Genomic DNA, 24,790 nt, shown 5'->3' with positions numbered 1-24,790 from the left:
AGCATTTTCCTCCTTTTAAGAACACCAGCGAGTATTTAGCATCATCTGCTTAAAGTAGTGCTAAATCACTCCTTCCTGCAGGATTTCTATCATCTTCAGTGGGATCCAAACCCAAATACAGACCAAATCCAGATTTCCTTCGATTTCACCTCTTAGATAAAATGTCGTTCTTGTGCAACTCCTCTTAATGAAGTTGTTCTGTAGATCCAGCTATATTAATAACACTGTTTGTGGCGTCTGTCTTTTACAGTATGGACGGCGGTGAGCTTTTCAGTCGAATCCAGGACAGAGGAGACCAGGCCTTCACAGAGAAAGGTAGAGCGTTTTTTTCATAAGTCAGAATACCAAATGTTATGATCACCTTCACTGCATACAACTGGAATTTTCTATTTGCTACAGCTGTAGTGTTGTTGTGCATGTTTGATCACTTGTAACATTTGTAAAAAATATCTTCATTGTAGAGGCGTCTGATATCATGAAGAGCATAGGAGAGGCCATACAATTCTTACATGCCATCAATATTGCGCACAGAGATGTGAAGGTTTGTTTCATATCTTAGTGTTATGCTCATTATTTATCTTGAATAATTGTAAAAAAGACACCTGCAGGTTCTAAAGTGTCTCTGTGGTTCTTCCTGCAGCCAGAGAACTTGCTGTATTCTTCGAAGAGGCCCAGGGCTCTCCTGAAACTAACAGACTTCGGTTTTGCCAAGGAGACAACCTCACACAACTCTTTGGATACTCCCTGCTACACACCTTACTACGTTGGTGAGAGTCTGCACCTGCACCACTCTAACGTCTGACCGTTTGTTGTTTTTTAGGCATTGGCTGCCTAAAAAATGTGATATAACTCTGAGTAAAAATGACACGTTTTCATGGTATTACACAGAAACGTGATCCAATTAGCTTTTTTTGGTAATAGAAAAGTGACAATTATTTCTAGTGGATTGTTACACTATGACATTTATAGTATTATAACTATAGTTTTATCTATGAGATTCATTTATTGTTGTAAGGGCCAGCATTCCTTCAAACTTTGGACAAATAAATCTTAAATTGCCTTTGTTTTATAAAATTATTATTGTCACAACTACTGCACTTTATTGCCTCATTGTTTACATTTTGCATCTTATGTCTGTTTTAGTTTTTTCTGCTTGTCTGTTATGATGTGTGCTCCTGCTTTTTTTTGGCCAGGTCTCTCTGGTGAATGAGGTGTAGATCTCAGCATTTTTTTTCTGCTTAAATCAAGGATTAATAATAAACAAAGAAAATGCTGGTCAAATAAAGTTACTCAGCTTTATTGTTTTTATCCTTTATTTAAATTGTGTTTACAGCTCCAGAGGTTCTTGGCCCAGAGAAGTATGACAAGTCATGTGACATGTGGTCTTTGGGCGTCATTATGTATATTCTGTAAGTCGCTCATTCTGGGCTTTCTATCCCTTCAGCTCACTCATTGTTAGTTGTTGTTTTTTTTTCCTCTAATCTTACCTTTTAAAATACCCAACAGGTTGTGTGGATACCCTCCTTTTTATTCTAACCATGGCTTAGCCATCTCTCCTGGGATGAAGAAGAGGATAAGGATGGGCCAGTATGAATTTCCCAACCCTGAGTGGTCAGAGGTGTCGGAAGAAGGTAAGACTGTAAAACTGAACTTTTTATTTTGCTTAAACGATTTATAGAAAATTCTGTAAAATAACTCTGGTGTTTAAATGATATTTTTTAAAATAAATCTTTGAATAGATTATTGTATATTTTTAAATGGTGCACAAAAAGTTCTGATGCAGGTCAACTTCTTTTGTTACGGTTAGAATTTGATGACTGCGCAATTATTAAACTCCTGCTGGTGTTTGAAACGTCCCAATAAACCATGGCAAACAGATGACAAAACTGATCAAGAAATTGAAACTGATCAAAGTGTTTCGCCTCTAAGGCTGCTGCCGCCCGCTAAGCCGAAAGTCGACTCTCGTTTCATGAGTAATATGCTAGTTTTAAAAAGAAAACTGAAGCCACGTAGTGATGATGTGTAACTGTACAGTTTCTCTCCAAAGAACAGATGGAGCAGTAGTAACTCGTCTCAGTAGTAACTCACTTTAAATCACTTTGGAAAAATCTACTCAAGTGTTTTTTTTTTTGTTTGTTTGTTTTACCAACAATGTTTCAAAGAACCATAATTTCTTTGGAGAACGCTGCAAAAAAGTACTTTCCTCTGTTACATAAAAATAAAGTGCATCCATTAATGCATTGCCTCACTAGCCAATCAGAATTGTATACATCTGTGTTTGATGAAGCTTTGTTATTCCAATGCAGATTGTAGCCAATTCCTGTTTTTAAACGATAAAGAAGATATGAGAACAGCATTGAAAGTTTTTGAAAACTTGCGCATTTTTATTAGGAAATTTAAATGTGTATAAAAGGACACACAGTAAGATGTTTTAAGCTAACATCTTATAGTAGCGATTAGCCTGGTTAGCATGACAAAAAAAAAAGACTGGGGAATATAGATCCATATCTTAACCTTAACGATTTACAAAATCCTACAAAAAATATAATATGTCTGTATATATATGTATGTATTATATGTGCAAATTTATCTACCGGGTGCGGAACAAAGTGTGTACATTTCTGTGGAGACATAGATCTTAAATTCCATAATAGTCTTAGAAAGTCTTAAATTTGAGTTGGTGAAATCCTGTGAAAATATGCAAATGAAATCATAGACTTTCCTATCTTCTTTCCGCAGCCAAACAGCTGATCAGGACCCTCCTAAAGACTGAGCCGACCCAAAGGATGACCATCACAGAGTTCATGAATCATCCATGGATCAATGTGAGTGAACCATAATGTTCATCTTAATGGTTTTTTATAATTTCCTACTGAATTATTGTGGTCAGCATTACTTCTCTAACCTTAGAGATGTTTTTTTTTTTCCTGAAGCAATCAATGAAGGTTCCCCAGACCCCACTTCACACCAGTAGGGTTTTAAAGGAGGAGAGGGATGCATGGGAGGAAGTCAAGGTGAGGCATTTATTTTTCTCAATCTGAAATAAGATGCAACACACACTTGTATAAGGAAAAAGTGTGTTTATTTAGCTGAATGATTTGCAGCTCTTTCATGGAGAATGTTCTCAAATGTGTTGTAGCAGTTACAGCATTCGGTTTTGGCTTGTCTTGCGTTTTTTGTTTTGTATTACTCTGGCACAGCACTACATTAGTGCGTAGGAGGTGTTTGTATACTAATCTTTACATCTGGTCTGCAGATAGGGCAGGATTGTAAAGAACTGTGCAGAGTTATTTCATAAAGGTTTGCACTGCAAGTTTTATTGCCACCCAACACGGGGGTGTGGTAAGTTTTGACTTCAGCACCTCTGCTGACTGAGACTTGTTGTCGTTGATGGTAACAACTTTGAAGTCATCTGGTTTGATGTGAAAGTAACGGGAGTTGCACCAAAACGTCTCGCGTTTTTCGAATATTTGCTGCAGTTTTTGTCAGTTTTCTTTGTGGTAAAAAATACTTCCAATTGTCTTCAAGGGCCAATATAGGTATTATAAGTGGATCTAAACAAATAAGAAATTAATTGAAACATTGATTTGCTTCAGTAATTTAATTGAAAAGGCAAACAATTGTATGTAAATAGAGTTATTACACACAGTGACATATTTAAAACTTTTATTTCTCTTAATTTTCAGGATTATGGTTCAGAAATAATTAAACTTCATTATTTTGTTCATCATAAATTTCAAAATTACGTAAACTCATTAAAAAGGAGAGAATTGTAATGTTAATACACTGATGTATGACCAGACTCGATATTTTAAAGCAGAGTTGTTGCTACAAAAGATTATTGCTCAGAATGCTAGTTCAGAGTTCTGCATCTAAAAATAATGAAAAAGCTGCACAATAGGAATAATTTTAAGAGTTTAGAGGAAATTATCTGGATTCGGAGCTTAAAGAGCAACGACACACAGTCGTCTCCAGGACAACAACTGGAGACAACTCATGAAATCTTTTCATTTATGCTCATGCTTTAGCTTAATGTCTTTCATTGTTCTGTTTCTCAGGAGGAAATGACCAGTGCCTTGGCAACGATGAGGGTCGACTATGAGCAAATCAAAATCAAGACCATTGAAGACTCAACCAATCCACTGCTAACGAAAAGGAGAAAGAAAGCCAACAACCCAAACTCTGCTGCCCACTGAAAGAGTCAGGCTTGCATGCACATACAACACAGGTTGAGAGGAGAAAGCAATAATTTGTCGACACAAGTCGTACTGCATGGATTTTCTCAGTGTTTTATTTTTCTTGGCAAAAGTTTTGTAAAAGTGTATTTTTTTCTTCTTTTTTTTTTTTTTGTTACTCAGCCATTTTAACAAGCTCATCACACTGCTATCTGAAGGGTGAAGAGCGGGTACATGTATTTACACCAGAAAAGAGATTATGAAATGCAGGAAAACAGAGGAAAGGGGTGTTTTAGATCTCTCTCTCATTCTCTTTTCAAGATATCAGATCGTGCAGTGAGAGAGGCAGCGATGTTGGATCACAACATGAAGCCTTAGCATTAGCTGTAGTTGAATATTTTTCCCCACAGCCCCTTTACCTGTGAATGTTGTATCACGTGGCTAATCCCCAAAAATCGAGACAAGCGAAGGTTTCTCTCTGTGTACATGCTAAGCAAGCATCTGTACTTTGAACTGACAGGAGGAATGTAAAGACACTGTCTGTGGGATTTGGGAAGAAATAGATGCTGATTTCTGGGATTTGGACAGGAAGTGTCTGTCAGGTTCAGTTTGTCTTTATGAATGTTAAACTGAGGCCTATGCACTCAAACAAGGGAACTGTGCCACTGACACTGCACCTCACTTGTAGCCCTTCTCTCCTTACTAAATGTGCGCTTGTCAGACAGAGATGGAGCAAAGAAAGACACCCCAGAATGACTCTTTCTTTCACATGTAGCTCACTGGAGAGGAGGCAACAAATACTGTATTTTTTCATGGATTTTTATGACCATTTTAGCCTAGGCCTTACTGAGTATTGCTTATTAGCATATAGCTTTTAATCCCTTCTTGGCATTTGGTTCAAGCTTTTACCAATGTTACCCTTCTGATTTGAAAATATTGACGGATTGTATGTCAGGTGAAGCCTATGCAGATGTTTGTCAGCTTGGAATACCATTGAAATTGTCTTTTTTTTTAATTATTATTTTTGATTGCAAATGTGTTGGGAAGATGTTCTGCATCAGTAGGAGGGATTTATGTAAGGAGCAGCATCCTGTATGGTACACACTGGCCCTTTAGAGGTTCTGTTAGAGGGCAATAGTTAAATTGATGTGGATTTATGTCACCGTATGTTCTGCCATTTACCTGAAGTTCTGAGTTGAATTAGAAAGAACTATGGTGCACAGTCTAAACCACCAGCAGGTTACCACACTGTGTAACTCTTCCTCAAGAGTTCGATCAATCTACCAATACACTTCCTAACTCACTTGGGATCGTAGAAAATAATCGTCATTTTGGTCTTGTTACTTTATAAAATCACACCCAAGTTACCAATTGTATCACATCTCTCATAGTGAGAATGTTTTTTTTTGTTGTTGTTGTTTTGGGGGGGGTTGCCTTTCCCCATCGTCCCTCAACTCATCACATCTTTGTAGTGGAAGTGCAGATGTGTGTGTCTTTACCCTCGTCTTTGAGTCTGTTCAGCTCCACCTGACATTTTTTTGTCTGCTTCAGCTTTGGATTAAAAAAACAAATGTAAAACAAAACTGGTTCTTTGTTTTTGTGAATGGGAAATTACTCAAAGTCATCAAAGACAAAAGGCGGCGCACAGGTATCACATATCTTGCAAATGTATGAACATTTAGAAAATCGGTCGCTAAATATTTCCAAAAAATTTACATTGCTTTGGAAAACTATAAGTTTACCTGGAGGTTTATCTCATAATTGCAAACTTAAATTTTTGGGGGATTTTTTTTAATTTATTTTGAGGCGCTAATGGCTTTAAACATGCAGCAAATTTGTCAAGGACAGAAGTGAGACCCTGAATCGTTGCATCACGAACATATGAGTTACAGCTGCACCGCATGACATCCTGTGTCATTGTATTTTATTGGGATTTGTTTGCAATGGATCAGTAAGAAAACGAAAGGAGAAGAAGTACACAGTTATGAAATTAAAATGTTTGTTTTTTTCCCCCGTTTTCCCAATCTGAAAAGTGTGGTGTGCTTGTGCATTCAGCCCCATGACTCAATACTTCCCTACAATTACTAGTGAGATTTTCCACCCATCTTTTACTCAAAAAATAAAAGATTTTAATTTTTTCTTAAGGTCTTTCTTGAGATTGTCAGTTGGACTCAGAACAACCATTACTGGCGTACGTTGAACCTCCAAGCAGCATTCGTTACTGGTTCTCCGTAAATGGCAGCCTGCAGCTCTGGCATGTGAGCCAGTTCAATATATATCTCCACCATATGGCCTTCTTCATCATTCAAAGATGGATTCTTGCTCAAGAAGCAGTTCTTGTCAGGGGCCTCCTGATCTACATACTCAGAGTATGTAGATCGTTTCAGGACAGACTGTGTTCTCACAGATATGACCGATGATGAATTAATAACATGAATGTAAGCATGCCAGTGCATCATTTATGCAAACAATCTGCAAATACCAATAAATTTAATAGTCTACTCTTCTAACATAGATCAGCTTCCTTCAATTTGACAATTATGCTTTACTTTGTGTCGTTTTGTCATGAAATTCCAATAAAGCAACAGTGGGATCAACTTCAGGTTCACTCCTGCTTAATAAGTACTACATACAACCAATTTTGCCAAGACTTATGAAGCACTGAGTCAGTAGTATAAAGTCTTTCTTGACCTCTGTGCCCACATTCAGTTCTTTTTTCAAGTCAATCACATCTTCAAATATGACTCAGTTTGTTGTGTCTGCTCGGGATTTGTGGGTTTTGACACGGGGGGTGAACAGACTCAACCCATGACAGAATTGTATCATTGCTGCTAGCATGAGTGACTCCTGGAATATACACATTTACGCAGCAAAACGGCTCAGTAGCATTGACTCAACACCGGTTTGCCAACACTGGGCTGTTCAGAGCAAGTTTCCCGCCAGCGTGCAGGGCTGTTTCTCTGCAGGTACGGAGGCAACTGTGGCTTCCGAGCTTCCAGCTCTGAGTGTGATGAAACCGATAGTCATCTCTGGCTTGAACAGGTCTGCTGGGTAAAAGAATAGATAAAGGGGGTAAATGGGCCTAGAGGGGAGTCCCTATGGTTGACATGTAGAGGCTGTAACCCCTTACTATAAACCCAACAAACCACAGGACACCCACCAGGTTGGTTTATGCAAAAAGGTGAGAGGCATTGCCTTGCTGCTGTTGAACCAGGTGAATGGTCTGGGGAAAGAAGCTAAAACTTGTAGCGAAAAAAAAACAACAAATATATATTTTTTATTATTTATTATTGTTTGGAAACAGCAGCATGTCACTGTTGTGTGCTGAGTTTAAAGTGTGAGAGGAAATGCAGAGGATGGAGAATTCTCAGCTGAGACAGTGACATGCAGTTCTTGTTGCTTTGAAGTGGCGTGCCATCCTGCCAAACACACAAACTTTACACATCCTCTTTCTGAGTGACCCACGGCAGGCAGACGAGCCTGCAGCAGCACGTCAGCTCAGCTGAGCAAACTTTAACCAAGTTTGTCAAACGGAACAGCGTGCCCTTATCACTTTGACGCATTTCACAACAAGTGCTTATCGTTCGCTTGTTTTGGAAATCTGTTCGGTCTTACTGTGAAGAGCTGTAACAGTAACAGTCACATCAGGTACACCTTTACGGACATGCTGTGGTTACTGCGGTTGCTTTGATTGTCTTTGCTGCTTCAGATGTTGCCGGGTTATTTTAAAAGCAGGCCTCCTTTATAGGAAGTCTTCGCCATCTTGCTAGAACAGCAGTGAGGAAGATGTACAGGTGTATTTCAATAAATCACAATGTCATCAAAAAGTTACCATATGTCAGCAATGAAATTTTAAATAAAAGTAAAAATCATATATATAATTACACACACTGACATATTAGTTTTTATTTCTATAGTCTTCAGGCTTATAATTTTAAGCTAATGAAACTCCTAATTTTTAATTTTCCAAAAATGTATTAAAAGTACTTTATTAATCCCAAAGAAAAAATTTATGCTTTTGTAACTCATTTACTTAAAAAGTTTTAGAAAGCACTGAAAGGTTTAAGACCAAACACAGGTGCTCCTCAAGGTTTAGTCTCGGGACCCTTTTTTTTTCTTTCAATTCGCAGCCATATTCAATAAATTAAAATGTGTCCCAGTGAAACTCGTTTGCTAGATTAAAAGCACCTTTTGAAAATAGAAACATTTAAGTATAAAACATAATTTTTGTAAAGCCCATATTTAAAAAAAAATTATACATTAGTTTAATCAGGGAATCATCATAATTAAAGAAAAATAATTACTTGTAACCACCAGTTTGTGTGAACTTAATTAATACAATGTGTTTTATGAAACAGATTGTTTACAACAATACACAATTATGCCTGTAGTAAGACCATATACCCATGCAAAATAAAAGCTTATCATCAAAATGCCACCTTAAAGTATGAAAAACAGAAAGGATTTAACTGACTCATCTGTTTCTGCAAAGCAATACTTCAGTGATAAATGGTTATAATGAAGTCGTAACACCTGCAGACTGTAACTTTATGGCAACACTAAGTTGGAGACTTAGTGTTGATCAAATCTACTCATGGCAAACTTTCACAACAAAAGCTATAAAGGTAATTCTCTCACTCTCTCTCACACACATACTGTGCACAAAAGTAGTTTTCTTCACAGGATAACAATATTAGGAATGTTTTAAGTCTGAATAAAATAAGTCACATAAATGTTCACTACAATTTCCCCCGATATTATTTAGTGAAGATGCATCTCTTATAATTTTAAATTGTTAATGTCATTTAATTTATTAATTTGACAGGGACAATGCACTCCAATATAGAACAGAACGAGTCTGTAACTGATGTGTTGCACAAGGAGTATACAGCTGCAGCTAACTCACAACTCCAGTCCCTGGTTTTGCATTTCTATACATTAAAATACATACAATTTATACATCAGAAAAAATACGTTCCTGCTGTATTTTTATGCAGACAGACTGGGACTCAAACCTAGAACCTTCTTGCTGCTGCAAGGCCAAAGTTCTACAAACTGTTCAATGTATGTACATCGATTTATGTACTTCGAAGCCTTGAAGAGGCCTTCTTCTCTGAGTTACTCGTATTCTTTGGAAGCCAGTAAAAAGCTTGTTAGCCGTCAGATATTGTCTTTCTCCCTAGTTTCCCAGACTAAATGGTAATTGGTCTGTTTGAACCAGCAACCCACCTATTACAGAACAAACCCCTTCCTCCTGCCACACAGATTTAACTTGAGATTAACTCAGCGATAATGACATTATGTGTCTCTTGGAGTTTTAACAGAGACCCTCCTTGCACTGCCTTATCTTTAAAGTAGTAGATTGTGTAGTAGATTTCTCTTTGAAACTAATCTAAACAGAGGAGCCTGAGGTATTTTCACAACTATACATTATGTGATAGGTATTTTGTTTACCTAAATACCAAGAAAGAACCACAGACAACGTTTATGACTTTTCAACCAAGGTTCCGCAGAAGGAGAAAACATAGCAAACCACTTCTCCAAGGTGTTTACCATGCGTTCTGATTCCCTGTAGCAGAGCTTGTCTTTTTATTAAGAAAGGAGAAAGAAGGTAGTCAGGAATGGAATGTGGAGGTATTAAATCAAGGGGGCCTATTCTGAAACAAGGAAGAACTACATTCTACACACAAGAAGTTTAAGGAGTATCCCAAAACATTCAAGGTTTAGAGAAAAAGCAAGTTTTGACTTTCACAAGGTTTAACAAATTCCTCCTCCCTGGGGTGTGAATACTAAACCTTTAAATGAAAAACAAACTGGTAACTACTTATGTAAGAATGATAACAAAACATAATTATTCTAACATTATGTGTTATTGAACATCCTTTGGGATGACAGGCTGACAGAGTTTAATTCTCTTCAGTGTTTTATTGAAGATTTCTTGTTGGTCCTTGAAAACCAAGCAACAAGCTGTAAAAATACCGAAACCTTCAAAAAGGGGATCCACATGCACGTTGTCACAGCCCGTCAACATCATATATCCATATTAAGAAAGTACCCAGAGTTCCACTGGTTGCACAATAGTGTGGTTGGCTTCTTCTGACTACTGACCACCGGAAGCACTGATCTGGTCTCGTTTTTCAGAGCCGATAAGTTCTGTAGAAAGATACAGGAAAAACATCAGGAAGTGAATCTGCCGATGCCACTAAATACCCACCTTGCATCAGGCAAAGTGGGCTTTTACTCATAACCATTCGGCGAAGCTGTTCTTATGACACAATCAACTCTTTTCAGGTTCACTATAGATACTCCGGGCAACGGTTTGACTACTTCTGACACATTTCATTATAAAAACTCTGCTTTTGCACATAGCGAGAGAGACAAGTATAGTAATCGTATCTTCGGGATCTCACATTTGACTCATGATATATTGGAAATTTGCCCACAAAATCTTATCTCCAAAGCAATGAATCATAATGGATGTTACTGAGTGTTTTTTTTTGTATGAGTTTGTTACATTTGCATATTTACTGCTTTTTGGAGGAAACACAGAAATTGTGAATCTGAAAACAATGTCAAATCTCCCACGTAAGTAAGAGTTCAGTTGTAGATGTTATTGCATTCAGCCTTTGATGAGGTCCTTTTTAACTTGGGTTATCTTAAAAAGATAATGCAAGTAAAATTTTGCTTAAGGTGCATTGTTTACTTTTTTGTCCAATTATGATTACAAGAACAGACCCTTCCTCTCAAGGCGAACAAACAATTCAATTCTGAATTTACTCAACTATTTACACAGAATGCAAATTGGTCCAAATTCAATTCATAATTAATATTTTCTTTCCAATAATTTATTTGCATTTGGATTCAAGTACACACAGTCCAGTATGATCTTAGTTATTTTACAGAATAATTAACAAGTCTTCATCATATAAAGGTAAAATATTGTCTATCTAATAAAGTCCAGTTGATTTTAATGTAATATTGACTTAGCAGCAATCCCTCATCTGTGAAGAGTGGGACAACAGAAGAAGAGAGTAAAAACTTCCCACCGCAGGTTTAAGGAGAACTCAAATGGAGCTTTGCATTGTTACTTTTGACACGTTAAGTGACACTCCCACACTGAAAGCGTCCGTCATGCTGAAACCTGCTGAAACATTGCAAATTTCTGGGAGTATTAGCCAAATGAAATTATTTTCTCCAGAAGTCAATCTTTTGAGACATCAATCACCAATTTTCCACGAAAAATGGAGCCACATTAAAAACGAGAAAGAAGGTTTTGAAAAGACTCTTTAAGGACAGAAAACACAATTAGTCCTCAGTAACTAGTGGACACACCTACTGGACAAAAGAGATAACCGGACTTTAACTTAAAATGATTTATGATTTATCTTTAAGGTATTTTTTATTGCATTTATTGTGCTTAGGATAAAGTCATGAATGCCAACTAATCTTCCTTTAATCTGGCACATTAGCCATACAAATTAGCATTTCTTTCCTAATGTACAATACTTAAAGAAAAATTCAAATATCCTGCTTTTTTGGTATTTATTACTAAATGTAAACTGTCTGATATTTTTTAAGATTTGATCATAGCTAACTCCTGCCATGCACAGCACATAAATAGAGCTAGTGTGACAGGCATTTCCCCAACAAGCTCCCTCTGGTTCTCCAAACTGCGATCATTCAGACTGACATTAGCACATACGTGTCTTGCGTTGGTTAAACATTGTGGACAAATAGCTGCAGGGGACATCCTATTTTTCAAAAGTAGAGAGACAACATTTTTGACAACCCTTGCACTGTTCTGTTAAGGACAGCAACAAAAAGTAGCATTACTGAAACCAAATATGCATTTGTTGTTCCTTTTTTAATGTACCAGATGCAGTGTACAGCAGCTAGGTGTTACAGCTAGTTAGAAATGTAGTTGTTTTTATCACTTGGCAACCATTTTGGTAATTGTTGTGGCTGTGTCACCTACTCTCTCTACCCACTTTGTCTAGTGCCTGCCTCCAGCAATCATCAAGTGGAAGGTAGGGTCCAACGTACTCATTTAGAAAGATCAATTAACCAAACTGCATATTCTTGGACTGTGAGAAGAAGCCAGACTACCTGGAGAGAACCTACTCATGAATAACGAGAACATGCATATGTCATGCAGAAAGATCCTCGTCTGGGGAATTTGAACCGCAGACACTCTTGCTACAAGCCAACACTGCTAGCAATTGCTCCATTGTTCAAACTGCAATAAATAATATTCTGAAAAAGTTTGTAAAGGGGACAAGGTTGCAAAAAAATAAAGCAACAAAGTAGTTTTTCTCTTCACTCCCGTACATTTATGTACGTTCAACCCCTCTGAGTTGCCTTACTTTACAAGACAAGTTTATCCAATGAGACCGCTCTTTAAAAATAACTTATTTTTCTTCAGAAAGACAACAAAAGGTGTTGTGTGTGAATGTCTTTTGGCTAAAGTAAAAAGAGATAGTATAATTCTTGCAGCATCTGCTAGATACTTATACACTATCAGGCAACGGTGAATTGCAGGATCCAAATACAAAGAGGAGGCAGGATGGTAAAACTAAATAGCTTATGTAAAAAAAAAAACACTTACAAAAACTGAAGTCCAAAGATAAATCCAAAATAATAAAACACAAGGACACTGAAAGGAAGCAGGGTGGCGGCATGCAGGATGTTAACAAGAGGATCTGAGCGAGAGATATTTATGCTGAATGAGGAGCAGGTGGTTGAAACTGAAGTCCAGCTGAGATACTGGGACAAACGGCTGTTAGAATACACAAGGAATGTGGGAAACAAGTAAATAATCTAAATACTCAGAGGCAGATGTATCCCAAACCCAAACACACCAGAATCCTGACACTCTCCATCGCTTCACTTTTAACGTCCAAGCCCAAAAAGGGAAAGCTGCCATTGGAGTTCAGATGTAACAGTTCCCTTTGCAGCACTGCAGTTTCACATGACCAGCTCTAGTTTTTCCCACCATGCTTTGGTGTCTGACTAGAGATTAACACTCATTCCAAAACAACCGCATGTGGCCATATTGAATACGCACACAACTCGTTCAATTCTCGCTTTGTGGTTGGGCGGTAATGAAGTGATAACTATTTTTCAAGAGTTTTTAAAATTATTGTTTGTAGTAGAATCAACATTTGTTTGTATTATCAGCTGAAAAAGCTGTTGTTAACGTGGGTAAGAACAGAGTCCTGGTTTGGAGGACTGATGTTATGAATGATAGCTTTTTCGTAAGTACTGTCATTGCTGGAATGATACTATTCAAATCTTCCCACACTAACTCAGCATATGACTGAAGAGGCGCCTCAGAGTAGTTTCAGCGCAAAGCCCTGAGTCAAGTATAGAGCGAGCCGAGTCATGAGCTTACAGACTCTTCTCTGATAGCGATACCGCTACGTAAAAATTTAAACGATTCTTCTGCAAGGTGCATGATGAGGCTAACAGCTACGCAGCTTCTTTTGTATAGCACTACTTATTCACAGAGCAATTTAAAGTTTACCGAAGATTTGAAGAATTTCATCAAGATATTTGCTTTCCATACAATGAAGGTAGATAAATTCAAACTTAAATTAAGTGGTATATTATTAATAATAATACAGTAAGTGTTAATTTTACTGTGCACAGAAATAAAAGAGTGCAAAGCTATTCTCACGTTTCAATACAGTCGATTTATAACCCACAACACTTCTGCTCTACAAATGTGTGTGTGACTAAGCAGGATTCTTTCTGCATGCATGCCTTTTTTGTGCAAGTGTGCATATGCCATGAGGGTGAGGCTGGCTAGTTACAGTTACGGTAAATTGACACACAAGCTCGGTCTGCTGCTGGTAAGTGATGTATATGGGTCATGTTTGAGGTTAGAGGATCAGCATGTTCAGTTTACACATTAGTTCTGCATGTATTTAATCCGGAGGATGTGAAAACTTATGTTATTTCCTCATTACTCATTCCAACATGCAGTCACATGACAACAGTTTATCAGCCTGGTAAATAACGTCAACCAAGAAACTTTTTTTTTTTAAAACAATCTTTATTTCTATGAAAAAGTAGAAAGTGCAATAAATATAAAATAAATATAAAATAATATGTTCTTGTATTTATTACAAAGAGTAATAAATAGTTTTTGTACTGTAAATATAATTATTCTATCTTTGAGCATGACAGAACATGGTTCTTGAACACAAACTTGTCCTTGGGACAAACAGGAAAACAACCGTCTGTGAAGAACAGACAACACTTCAGCAGGTTTATAGTTACATTCATAGTTCTGGAATGTACAGTAACAATAATCTTCGTTAAAGTCAGCTGGTCTTCATTGAGAGTTTCTCTTCCGTTGAGATGCCAGGTACGTCTCAATGTAGTTGAACAACAGATCCAGCTCCCCCATGGCCTTAAACACACCTTTACTCTCCATCTGCAGGCAAATACACACCTTCATTATCACACACATTATCACAACCAATGCAGAAGGCAATTTTAGGTCTGTCACAATATGCAATAATGTAGGCACTATCCAAACACTCACCTCAGTATACGTTGAATTTAGGCTTCTGATATCAAATGGCTTCTTGCATTTGAAGACCTTTCTCTGAAAACAAAACAGAAAAGATGTTAGAACTTGAGTTGGATGCCCGTCCTACACAACATTGAGAAAAGTTTCATAAGCAGTAACTATCCACAGCAAGAAAGCTAAAAAAGCAGAAACACTAATCCCCATCCCCCTTCCACTCTGCTTCTGCAATCACTGACTAATCGTTAAGATTGTGGACAAATCCTATGAGCCATGGCTGACCTCTTCCTCTCTCACAGCTACAAAGTGCGTGGAGAAATTATTACATGTGCCGGTGGAAATTATTAAATGTGGTTTTTAACGGTCTGACATAAAGAGTTGCATTCCAAAACGTTACAACAACAAACCTGCAATTTTTGTAATGTAAACATGACACATATCGGCCACAGACGAGCTTCAAAATTTTAAAGCGGGGGCACGGCTTATTGTGGAAAACTTCCCCCCACAACCGCAGAAAAGTTTGCATTTTACAGTCCAAAGCTCTGCAGCCATTGTAAGAGTAGATCACGTGTTTGAGCTACTTACACATCTGTGGACGTCTCTCTTCAGCTCATCAAAAATCTGCTGTATGGACTCCACGTGAGTTTTCAGACTGGTGTCTGAGGTCACGCTGGCCATCGCAGTCGGCAGAACCGTGCTCAGGTAAAACTCTAGGATGCTGTTCATGGCTTCACAGGCAAACTGGCTCTGCAGAGGGAAACAAAACAGAACCAGTCTGGTTATTGGATGGCAAGTGCAACATATGGAAAACCACTTGTGCCAAACATGTTTTATAACCCATCTGGTAAAGAAAACAATATAGAAATAGATCTATATTGTGACAAAAGTGACAGAAAAAATGCTGCTTTCTGGTCTTGAAGTGCAATTGATGCCTTTTCCTGACTAGCAGGAAAAATAAACAACAGTCTATCTGGTCATAAACAAGCATCGATTATGGTGCTGTGTAGCATTAAAAAAAAAAACAAAAAAAAAAAACGGTCAAGCGGTTTAAAGCTTTCTTACCAGACAGGTTAAAAGTAGCTGTCACATTTGGCCCTAATGACTTGCCATTAGCAGCTGCTTCTGCTGCGTTATCGTGCGCTCTGGTGTGTTTCCTCATTAAAAATGTCATTAATCCTTTTCGTTTGAGTACGCGCTCACCTTAAAGGCGTCCTCGACGCTCTGGTCTAACAGTGCGTTGTCCAAGTCATCGTTTGATTCCTGGGGAAACAAAAACGTGTTGAGTCGAAAAGCGTTTGCCTGCAGAGGCGACTAAAGCGCAGCATCACGCGTCGATCTCCAGCGCACCAATGATGCTGCAGCGCACGGAAATGCTCGGTACTCACATAGAAACCTCTGATCCTCCTGTAGTCCTCCCTGAGTCTCTGCACCCTGACGGGGAACTCCTCCACGAAGCGGCAGCACTGGTCGTGGCACAGTGGAATGCACCATGCAGAGAAGACGGAAGACAGCAGGACCAAGACGGACAGGAGTTGAGGACTCATGGTGCTGGACAAGACGGAGAAACGCTGCAGGAAAGTGGACCCTCGGGGAAGTAAACGCACGGCCGGCTCAGTGGATTTCCGAGTGGACAGAAAAATGCTTTTTTGGAGGATGTTTCTTTAGAGCTGAGAAGTGCATGATTTGGGGTTCATTTCTGCTGTCATTATATAGGCTTCAGGGAGGAGACTTACCGGAAGGGTTAATGCTATAGGGGATTTTCTTCTTCTTCACTTCTTTGCAGTGATGGGCTCCTCCCATGAACTAAACCTTTAACCGCAGGGATTTGATATGACATAATATGTTGCTACATAAAAAATATCCAAGAAACCCATTGTATTATTATTATTAATTATTATTATTATTTATTGTAGTAGTATTGGTAACCTCTTCATAAACTGAGATATTGACCCAATTTTATTTTAAAATGGCCTATTATTACTATTTTTATTATTATTATTACACTTATTGGTGCAGCAAAAACTGTTTACAAGAACTAATATTACAACTTTTTGAATGGCCTGATTACAGTTGATTATTTCTGAGCATTTTCTTCTCAGTGCCAAATGAAACTGAACCCCCCAATATGGAAATAATATCGAGTCGTGGTTTGAGTACAGTGACGCTGTGGATTCTCTCTGTGTGTCAGATATACGTAAGAAAACTGACAGAGGGTGGGGGAGAGTGAAGACGACAGCTGTCTTGTTTTCTGTTTTTGTAATTCCACTGTCGAGGTTTATCTAGACTGATAAACCACCGAGAAGTAACAGGGTACAATCAGAATAAGATGGTGTAAGGGGTGTTTTCCCCTCAGTACTTTTTGGAATGTCCACTCATCCTCGGCTGTCATGTGTCTGTCTGTCCGGCTCGTGATTAGCATGGTTTTTCAAGAATTTTACCATTTGGTTGTAATGATAAACCATCCCCTCATATGAACTTTACATGAAGGTCCTCACAATCTGCAGATGCGTTTTAGTATGATTTGTACTGTTAACCATGAATTGTGGTTTTATTAAGATAAAATGGTGTGCTCTTCAAGGAATTAGATAAACAGAAAGTTTTGGTTACACCCTGAACATTTGATGGCTGCAGAAAGTGATGCATGTCAGAACAGCCCGCAGCATAGGCAAACATGAAAATAAAAGAGAACAAATACATTAGTAATATACAGTATATGCACATTGGAAGAAAAATTTGTATGTTCTTCGATTTCTACTGAACAGTGAAAGAACATAATCATCTTCTGTCTTAGTATTGTAAAATTGAGGGTGAAAAGTGAGAAGATAATCACATGAAGATGCCTTTTGGAACTGTGAGACTGGGACGGAGGGTCACAACAACCAAAAAGATCCAGGAGGCTCATCAACGAGTACTCTGGACCAAAGCATATGCATGTATCGGAATGGTCAAGTCGTAACCGCATCCTAAGGCTGACACAAGATTTCTTTGGAATCGCTGGTTTCTAAGTTTAGATCTGACGAGAACAACAAACTGCGTCATAGGCTGCCCGCTCCAACTCTTACACAAAACAAAAGTACATAACAAAACTAAAGTTAATTCCTGCTATTTTGCAATCGTAGGTTCACTTAAATATTTACGTCACAGATTGGATTCATATAATATAATGGTGATAACAAAAATTTACTTAATGAATCTCCCGCAGGATAAAATGTCAAAAGGGGAAGGTCTAAGGGGCGAAAACAATTTAACAACAATACCATAGAAGAAGAAATAAAGAGGAGGGTCTCCCAATCTTGAAGTTACATGGTTAAAACATTGACAGAGTTTTTAAAGGTGTTTCAGTCGGGTAGAGAACAGTACAAATAACCAAAAATAAAAGACACTTTGTGTAATTATACCAAAAGGGAAATACTACCCGGTTACATAGTCAAAGTTCAGGCCTAAATTGATTGAGAGATTTTTGTTACAAATTAATTATTCAATACAAGTAGGTTTAGATGCAGCAAAAGATTAACTTTTTGTAAAATCATGTTATAAATGTTTGATGGTAATGTGGGAAATTGTGAAAAAGTAAAAAATATGTATGGCCTTTATGAAAGACATTGTACACAATAGCTTACTTAGTACATAAGTACTTGGAGTCTTTACTTTTTTTGGTAAAAAAAAACCATTTTGTCCTTAGTGAAATAGTATCAAAATAGTATTTACTTGTACCTAAATTTTTAAGAAAAGTTGTTGTTAATCACAAAAGCATCCGAACTCTGCGTTTGTTTTCATGAAGGCTTTCTGTGGGAGCCAGCAGCCAAAACAGAAACTGTTCAGTTTCATGTTGTTGCGTATCGACGGAAAACCGATGCTACTGATAAAAGTAAAATTAAAATGTGGAAAACAATAGCTTCAGCAGATTTAAATTCAGGTCAAAGCAAATGTTATTCAGATAAAAAAAAATGGACTTTTTAAATTTGTGTCAATAATTTAATTAGTCTTAATATGACATGGCAAAAAGGAACTGTAAGAAAAAGAAGCTGATGAAGCTGTTCATATTGCATCATTTCATAAAAATGGAATCTTTTCAAATATGCTCAATTTCCTTATTGCAAAAGATAAGATTAGAAGTGAGATTTTATTCAATATTCAACATTTTCCCCCACCTTTGGTGACTGTCGAGCATTTAATACGTATAAATTCCCGCCAATGTGAGTTTTCTAAACTGGGATGTTTTAAGAATGAAAGAAGCAACTGTTGACAGCTGACTGACGTGCACACACACACACCAAATGACCAGATGAACCAAAGTGGGCTGTAACCACCTAATTCAGTGAATGAGCTTTTAGTCATCTACTTCGCGGAAATGCTCGTCATCAGAATTTTTCATGTTGATGAGTCCGAGATGTAACTGTGTTTAATAATAGACCCCGACCCTTACGTAATGAGGCACTTCTTTGGTTTCCTTGTTTCAGATCAGTTGTAAAAGTGGTTTAGTAAGATCTACAGGGTGCCAAGCTGAATCAGTCCAATCTTATCAGACGTCTGACAGTTTGTCATCTGTGCAGCGTTTCTGCTCAGGTGCTGATGTGGCATCTCATTGTTTGACCCCTTACCTTCAAAGCGGTTTCTAATGGAGTCACAACAGTGCCAAGAATCTGTCGTCAGCACTTTTGAGCATATTACCTGAAACCAGCCGATATCACACTCAGCCCACCACTTTGTGCCGTTATCACCAGTGGCAGAAAATGTGCGGAGGCTTTACAGCAAACAGCTGACAGCTCTCTGCTTTAGGTCTCCTCGGTGAGATTACTTTTGATCTGCAGAACCGAGTTGCACGATGTTCTGCAGCTGTGCCTTTACATTTCCTCAGCCACCAACATCGCGTTCTCTGCGCTTGTGCACATCTTTCTCCCGCAAAGTCTATTTGCAAATGTCATCTTTAGAGGAAATCGATTTGCCTTTTACCTACAGAGTCACCGCATTCGTCTTTCACTTTCACACTGTCCATTGAACTGTTTCGGTGATTTGTTTATGTTGAGTGTTTGGTGGCGCAGAACACAAGCAGAGACTGCAACGATTGTGTAAGCATGTGTAGTAGTTTCTTCTAGTTTCTGTTGCCAAATCTTCAAAGAAAAGAGGGAACTCTCAGAAATGCATTTCTGCGGGGCCATTACAGTTGGGTGACTCGGAACGCTGACCATTTGGTCTCTGACAGCCACACATTCGTGCGTGTGGCAACACATGTTGTGACAACACGCTTTGTAATTCGGGTCGATGTGTGACCTTCCACAGTATTGTGCAGAACACAAAAAAGCAGCTTTGATAAGAGTTTCGTGTGTGAACAATCATTTGGACTTCCGATGAAATCCTTAGTCACGTCGACTTCCTCTCTGTTCCATCATTATGATTAATATGAGCTGTTGATTCATTAATGTTAATACCCACAAAACATGAATTTTTAATTTGGAAATCTCTCCAGAATAATCTGCTAAAACCCCTTTAGAGATCTTATCATCTTTGCAGAAATGAACCATAAACGCAGTGTTAACCTAAAGCAACACTCTGCTGAGTAAGCATATGTGGAGTAGAAAGATGGAACTTTGAAAATTTCCTCTGACCATAACTTTCACTTGACCCCGGTGAAATCGGTAGTGCAGTTTTAAATTATTGTAGCCAGTTCCGATTCTTTTGTTGCTTAATGCAAGTCAAATGCTTTGCTGAGTTTTCCGTGCTAATTTTAGAGTTGGTGCATTTCAGTTCAATGCGTAAGCAAATTCATGCATAGGCCTAACTGCATAAAACGGTGTTAACCACAGTTAAGTAAGCACTGTTCGTTGAGACAGCTCAAATTTTCCCAAGGTTTTTAATCAGTGAAAGTAAAAAAAGAGCACAGTTTCTAAATGCAAATCAAACAATGAGTCACACATTTTTTTTTGGTTGATATGTATTTTAACAGTGCAATAATTGATCCCCACTGATAGCACTTGCTGCAAAGTGAAGGTCACGTTTGGCAAAAACGACACAAATGTGAGGCCTAATGTTTGCAGCTTCACCCTTGGGTGATGTGGTTGGAAAGTTGGAGCTTTTTGTTTACAGTCTCCTCTTCTGCAAAACCCAGTTTTTGTCCAAAAAACAAACAAACAAACAAAAACAAGCATCCTGTTTACTTAGCAACCCTTTACTGGCTCCTAAACCATACGTTTTGATTATTGTTAGAGGAGCTAATGCTTTCCTGTGCTATTTCTATATCCATACTACTGGAGGACCTACTATAAATTTTTCTTGCTCTGCTGACTTTACTCCCTGTTATTTCACTTATAAGTGAAATTATTGCTCTTGTTGACTTCGGAGTCTCTCTCTCTTTATTTTCTCTAATGGAGGACAGTTTTGGCTAAACTGTGTCCATCTCCTGGAGATACTCAATGAGGGAGCTATTCCCACCATTAGGCCTGTGAACACTCTCTATTACTCAAATCTCAGGGAAACTTCTCCCAACCCAGTTGTTGTGTACCTATCTTGATAAAGTCACTAAAAGAGTGGTTGCTGTGGAACCTGGTAAACAGCTAAAATCAGCAAATAATTGAGGCCCACCATAAAAATGCTTCTAAATATTTTGACAGTTCAAGACACTACGTATATTCAGTCTGCTATAATACTGTGGAAATCATGTTGACACTAATGCAGAAGCTAAACATCCACAGTCTCTCTTATCTGTGCTCTTGAGGTACAGCCAATCAGTGCCAAGGAAAGTGAGTGACGCTCCTAGATTGCTTTGCAAGCAGCAACTTATAATGTGTGAAGCAGCATTGCACTGCAAAAACACAAAATCTTGCAAAGTATTTTTGATCTGGTTTCTGGTGTAAATATCTGAGTACATTTGGAATAAGTCACAACTAACTTGCAAGTAACTTTTCAGCACAAAATAGGAGTTCAAGTCAATAATTCCTTAATTTTTATGAAAAAAATACTAGTGGAAAAAGACATTATCCCCATATTATGATTTATAATATAGGTCTTGTAAACTAGACCAAAAGTACCTGGCAAGACTTTGTGTTTTAGCAGTATGAACCAATTTCAGCTTCTCAAGCTGCTTCTTCTACATTTCAGACGGACTCCACAGAACATGAGGTGAATTCTCTGCAAATAATTTGAAGTCACATACCACAGAAAAATCTGCAAACGGGTGAATCTGCACATCCTTAGCCATGAATAAGTGGGGGCCGCTGTAAGTATGAATACTCTGTGCAGAAAATACTCCTAGATAAAGAATTTTGTATTTGGTTGCGTCTCTTTCCTGGACGGAGTCATTCACAGATTTCTTGCTCCCAGTATCTTTGTCTTTCTCTGTATTCTGTTTTTCCTGAACCATTCCACTGATTAGAGGCTAATGTAACATTTGTGCACTCTTTATCCTAGATAGTCTGGTTCAGTGTTTTTTTTTTCCTTCATATTTTTCTCTAAAATTGTTTGAAGTTTTTTACCTGATGTAGTATCTGTTTATTTTTACTCTGTGAATAGTAGTTTATTTACAGAACAAAAGCACATGCTCCTTTTTCCACCTGCCCACTTCATGTCTAAATAAACATCTAAGATGATGCCTAAATTCCTTTGCCCTGCTAGCAGTGCTCTTTTTCTTGCCTAATTTGGAAATAATTTGCCTCACATGTCAAGCTACGTGTCAGCCTTTTAGAAACACTTTTTCTTTTGTTCAGGTTTCCTGTTTTGTATCTACTGAGCAAGCATTCTTCTGTTGGAAACTTGAGAAGCAGGCAAATGTTGTATAACTGTTATGTCTTTTGACACACTTTATGAAGCATCTGAAACTTAGAATTGCACATCAAGAAAAAGTGATTTATTTTAAGTGAACGTCTAACGGAAGCTGTTTTTCTCTTAACCTTAAGCATGTCTGACCTAGTTAGCCAAGACTCGGAAACGTATCAACCATTAAAGCACATTTTATACTGCCATGCATAAAAGTAAGAAGAGGAGCAAAACTGAAACTCAACGTAAATCACAATTCAAAACAGCTGTGGCTGTTGATGTGAACAAACCAGTTCAAGTAGCCCTGGCTGTTGAATATTCACTATAAATTTAAATAATCAGATAGAGATGGAAGAGCAGAAATGGTCACTTCAGATGAAATACAGCAACTGCTAGACATCATCATGTTCTTGTCCATGTCTTGACAAAGAGCGAAGCGGGACTTTGAGTTCAGACCAACCTCAGATTCACTACGTCCATCACAGATCAAAGATTTAGAGGCCAAAAGATAATAGCTTTTTTCATTATGTTCACTTTACAACTCTATAGTTCAGAAAGGAAATGCTTAATTACATTAATTGGTCTTTGTGGAATCACAAGACGATCACATTGCGCTATGTTCTCAAGGTCCTTCAGAAGAATACGATAAAATTCTGTGAAATGCCAAAGAAAATCATTTTGAAGACTTGGACGGTGTCAGTCTTTCAGCCACCGATTATCTCAAAACGCTGCAGAATGTGGGATGAAGCAGCTGCACAGTTTGCCACTTGACTGCAACTCAGAGAGAGTTAAAGAGCAAAGATCTCAGTACAGGTCAGTGTTCAACACTGCAGTCAACTCTACAGCATAAGAGTGTTTCTGTTTCACTTACATGTGTTTCTTCTGGATTCGTTTAGAACGACCACCTGAATACGTTCACATGGATGAATCTGGGTCCAGTCTGACCAACAGGAGAGGCTGGAAACTGGTTGGTCGTTGTTGCCATCCCTGGTAATGTGTCAGTTTATTCTTGATTGCTTTGATTTGCTTAGAGGTCACTGGCGATCTACTCTGTTTTCATCATCTGCTGCCCAGCAGAGCAGAAGACACATCTTGCAGATGCGTTTATTGGTTTGACGAATTTTCCCCCTCACATGTTTGCAAAGCCATTAACACAGATGTCATTCAAGCAGTCCCAACTCCATTGTTTTAGCCATGGTGATGCTGAGTGGTGCCAATAATTTAAGTTGACAGAAAGTGAAATGAGCCAGAAACGCCACCTAGTTAAACTAGGAATGAAAAATAAATAAAGGCAGAAATGAGCAGCGTTTCAAAAACCAGCTGGTTAAAATGTACAATAAATTCACAAAATAAGTAGAAAAAAATGTAGTGGCCTGTGCCTACATCTTAAAACCAGCGGTAGAGCAGTCTGTAGGATAAAAAGATTAAATAAAGAGCATCAAGATCAATAAAACTCTTCAGGACGAAGGAAAAGCAAAGTCTTAACTAGAAGCAGGTTGTGGTCCTCTCGGCGTCTGCGCAGCTTTCCTCAGCGGCCTCCAGCGATCCCCAGCGCTCGGTCCTGCGCCCTCGACACCAGACCTGGATGATTGCACACCTTCCAGCTGTGCACCATCCACCAGAGCTGGGTTCTTGGCTCCATGTCTCCCGGATCAGCTGTGCGTCTCGGCCCCTGCTCATTTTGCCGCGCCTTTAGTCCTGCTGCTCAGCCGACACCGGTTCGTCTCCCGGCTGCTGCTCTTCTTATTTCCCCATTTCTGGCTTTCACGCCAACCTGTGGGAGCTCTCAGTGGGCGTGTCATGGGTGGCAATCCCAGCCTCAAAGACAAATAAGCGCAAAATGAATCAGCGAAGTAGCGTGCAACCCCAAATGAATGCAAGATTAAAATAACACAACAAAATTAAGTTATTCCAAAATATCACAACAAATCTGAATAATCCAACATAAACACAGCAAATAAATATGAACACATGCAAATAAATCAAAAAAGCCACGTGGCCACAGTAACCAGAAATCCTAACTATTAGAAACTGTCTAGATTAGTATAAATCCATTGAAGCACATGATTCAAAATCCTTACCATAAGGATCCGAAATGCTTTGATGCGAATTTTATTATTTTATTTTTTAAACTGTGGAAACTGAAATACTGTGAATAATAAAGGAAATATTGTAAATATAAAGTGAAAATCTATGAAAATAAGAAATATAGAAAATCAAAATGAAGTGATTTTTGTTTGGTTACCGTAGTTAAAGGTGTTTGGATGACATCTGTGTTGACTGCTTGCATTGTGCCAGTGTCATTGTGTGGAACCAAGTGAGACTAACTGTG

General features: G+C 38.2%; 2 protein-coding genes across 2 annotated transcripts in view; one reads left to right on the top strand and one right to left on the bottom strand.

The window, feature by feature from the left end:
- mapkapk2 (mitogen-activated protein kinase-activated protein kinase 2) overlaps window positions 1-5,758 on the top strand; it is a 28,157-nt gene extending 22,399 nt beyond the window's left edge. The window contains exons 3-10 of the mRNA XM_005804316.2: window positions 251-315; window positions 462-541; window positions 641-767; window positions 1,334-1,409; window positions 1,507-1,631; window positions 2,740-2,825; window positions 2,934-3,014; window positions 4,059-5,758. Coding sequence (XP_005804373.1) covers window positions 251-315; window positions 462-541; window positions 641-767; window positions 1,334-1,409; window positions 1,507-1,631; window positions 2,740-2,825; window positions 2,934-3,014; window positions 4,059-4,196 — 778 coding nt within the window. The 3' untranslated portion in view covers window positions 4,197-5,758. The remainder of the gene's footprint in view (window positions 1-250; window positions 316-461; window positions 542-640; window positions 768-1,333; window positions 1,410-1,506; window positions 1,632-2,739; window positions 2,826-2,933; window positions 3,015-4,058) is intronic.
- An 8,506-nt stretch (window positions 5,759-14,264) lies between these two features.
- il10 (interleukin 10) lies at window positions 14,265-16,644 on the bottom strand. The gene is made up of 5 exons (XM_005804315.3): window positions 16,095-16,644; window positions 15,910-15,969; window positions 15,295-15,456; window positions 14,725-14,787; window positions 14,265-14,613 (listed from the first exon to the last, which is right to left on the bottom strand). Exons 1-5 carry the CDS (start codon window positions 16,251-16,253, stop codon window positions 14,512-14,514), a joined length of 546 nt encoding a protein of 181 aa, XP_005804372.3. The 5' UTR covers window positions 16,254-16,644; the 3' UTR covers window positions 14,265-14,511.
- Between the last annotated feature and the right edge of the window lie 8,146 nt (window positions 16,645-24,790).

This window comes from Xiphophorus maculatus, chromosome 20 (genome assembly GCF_002775205.1).
Source record: "Xiphophorus maculatus strain JP 163 A chromosome 20, X_maculatus-5.0-male, whole genome shotgun sequence".
Taxonomy (NCBI): domain Eukaryota; kingdom Metazoa; phylum Chordata; class Actinopteri; order Cyprinodontiformes; family Poeciliidae; genus Xiphophorus; species Xiphophorus maculatus.
This window is presented reverse-complemented; position numbering and strand designations above follow the sequence as displayed.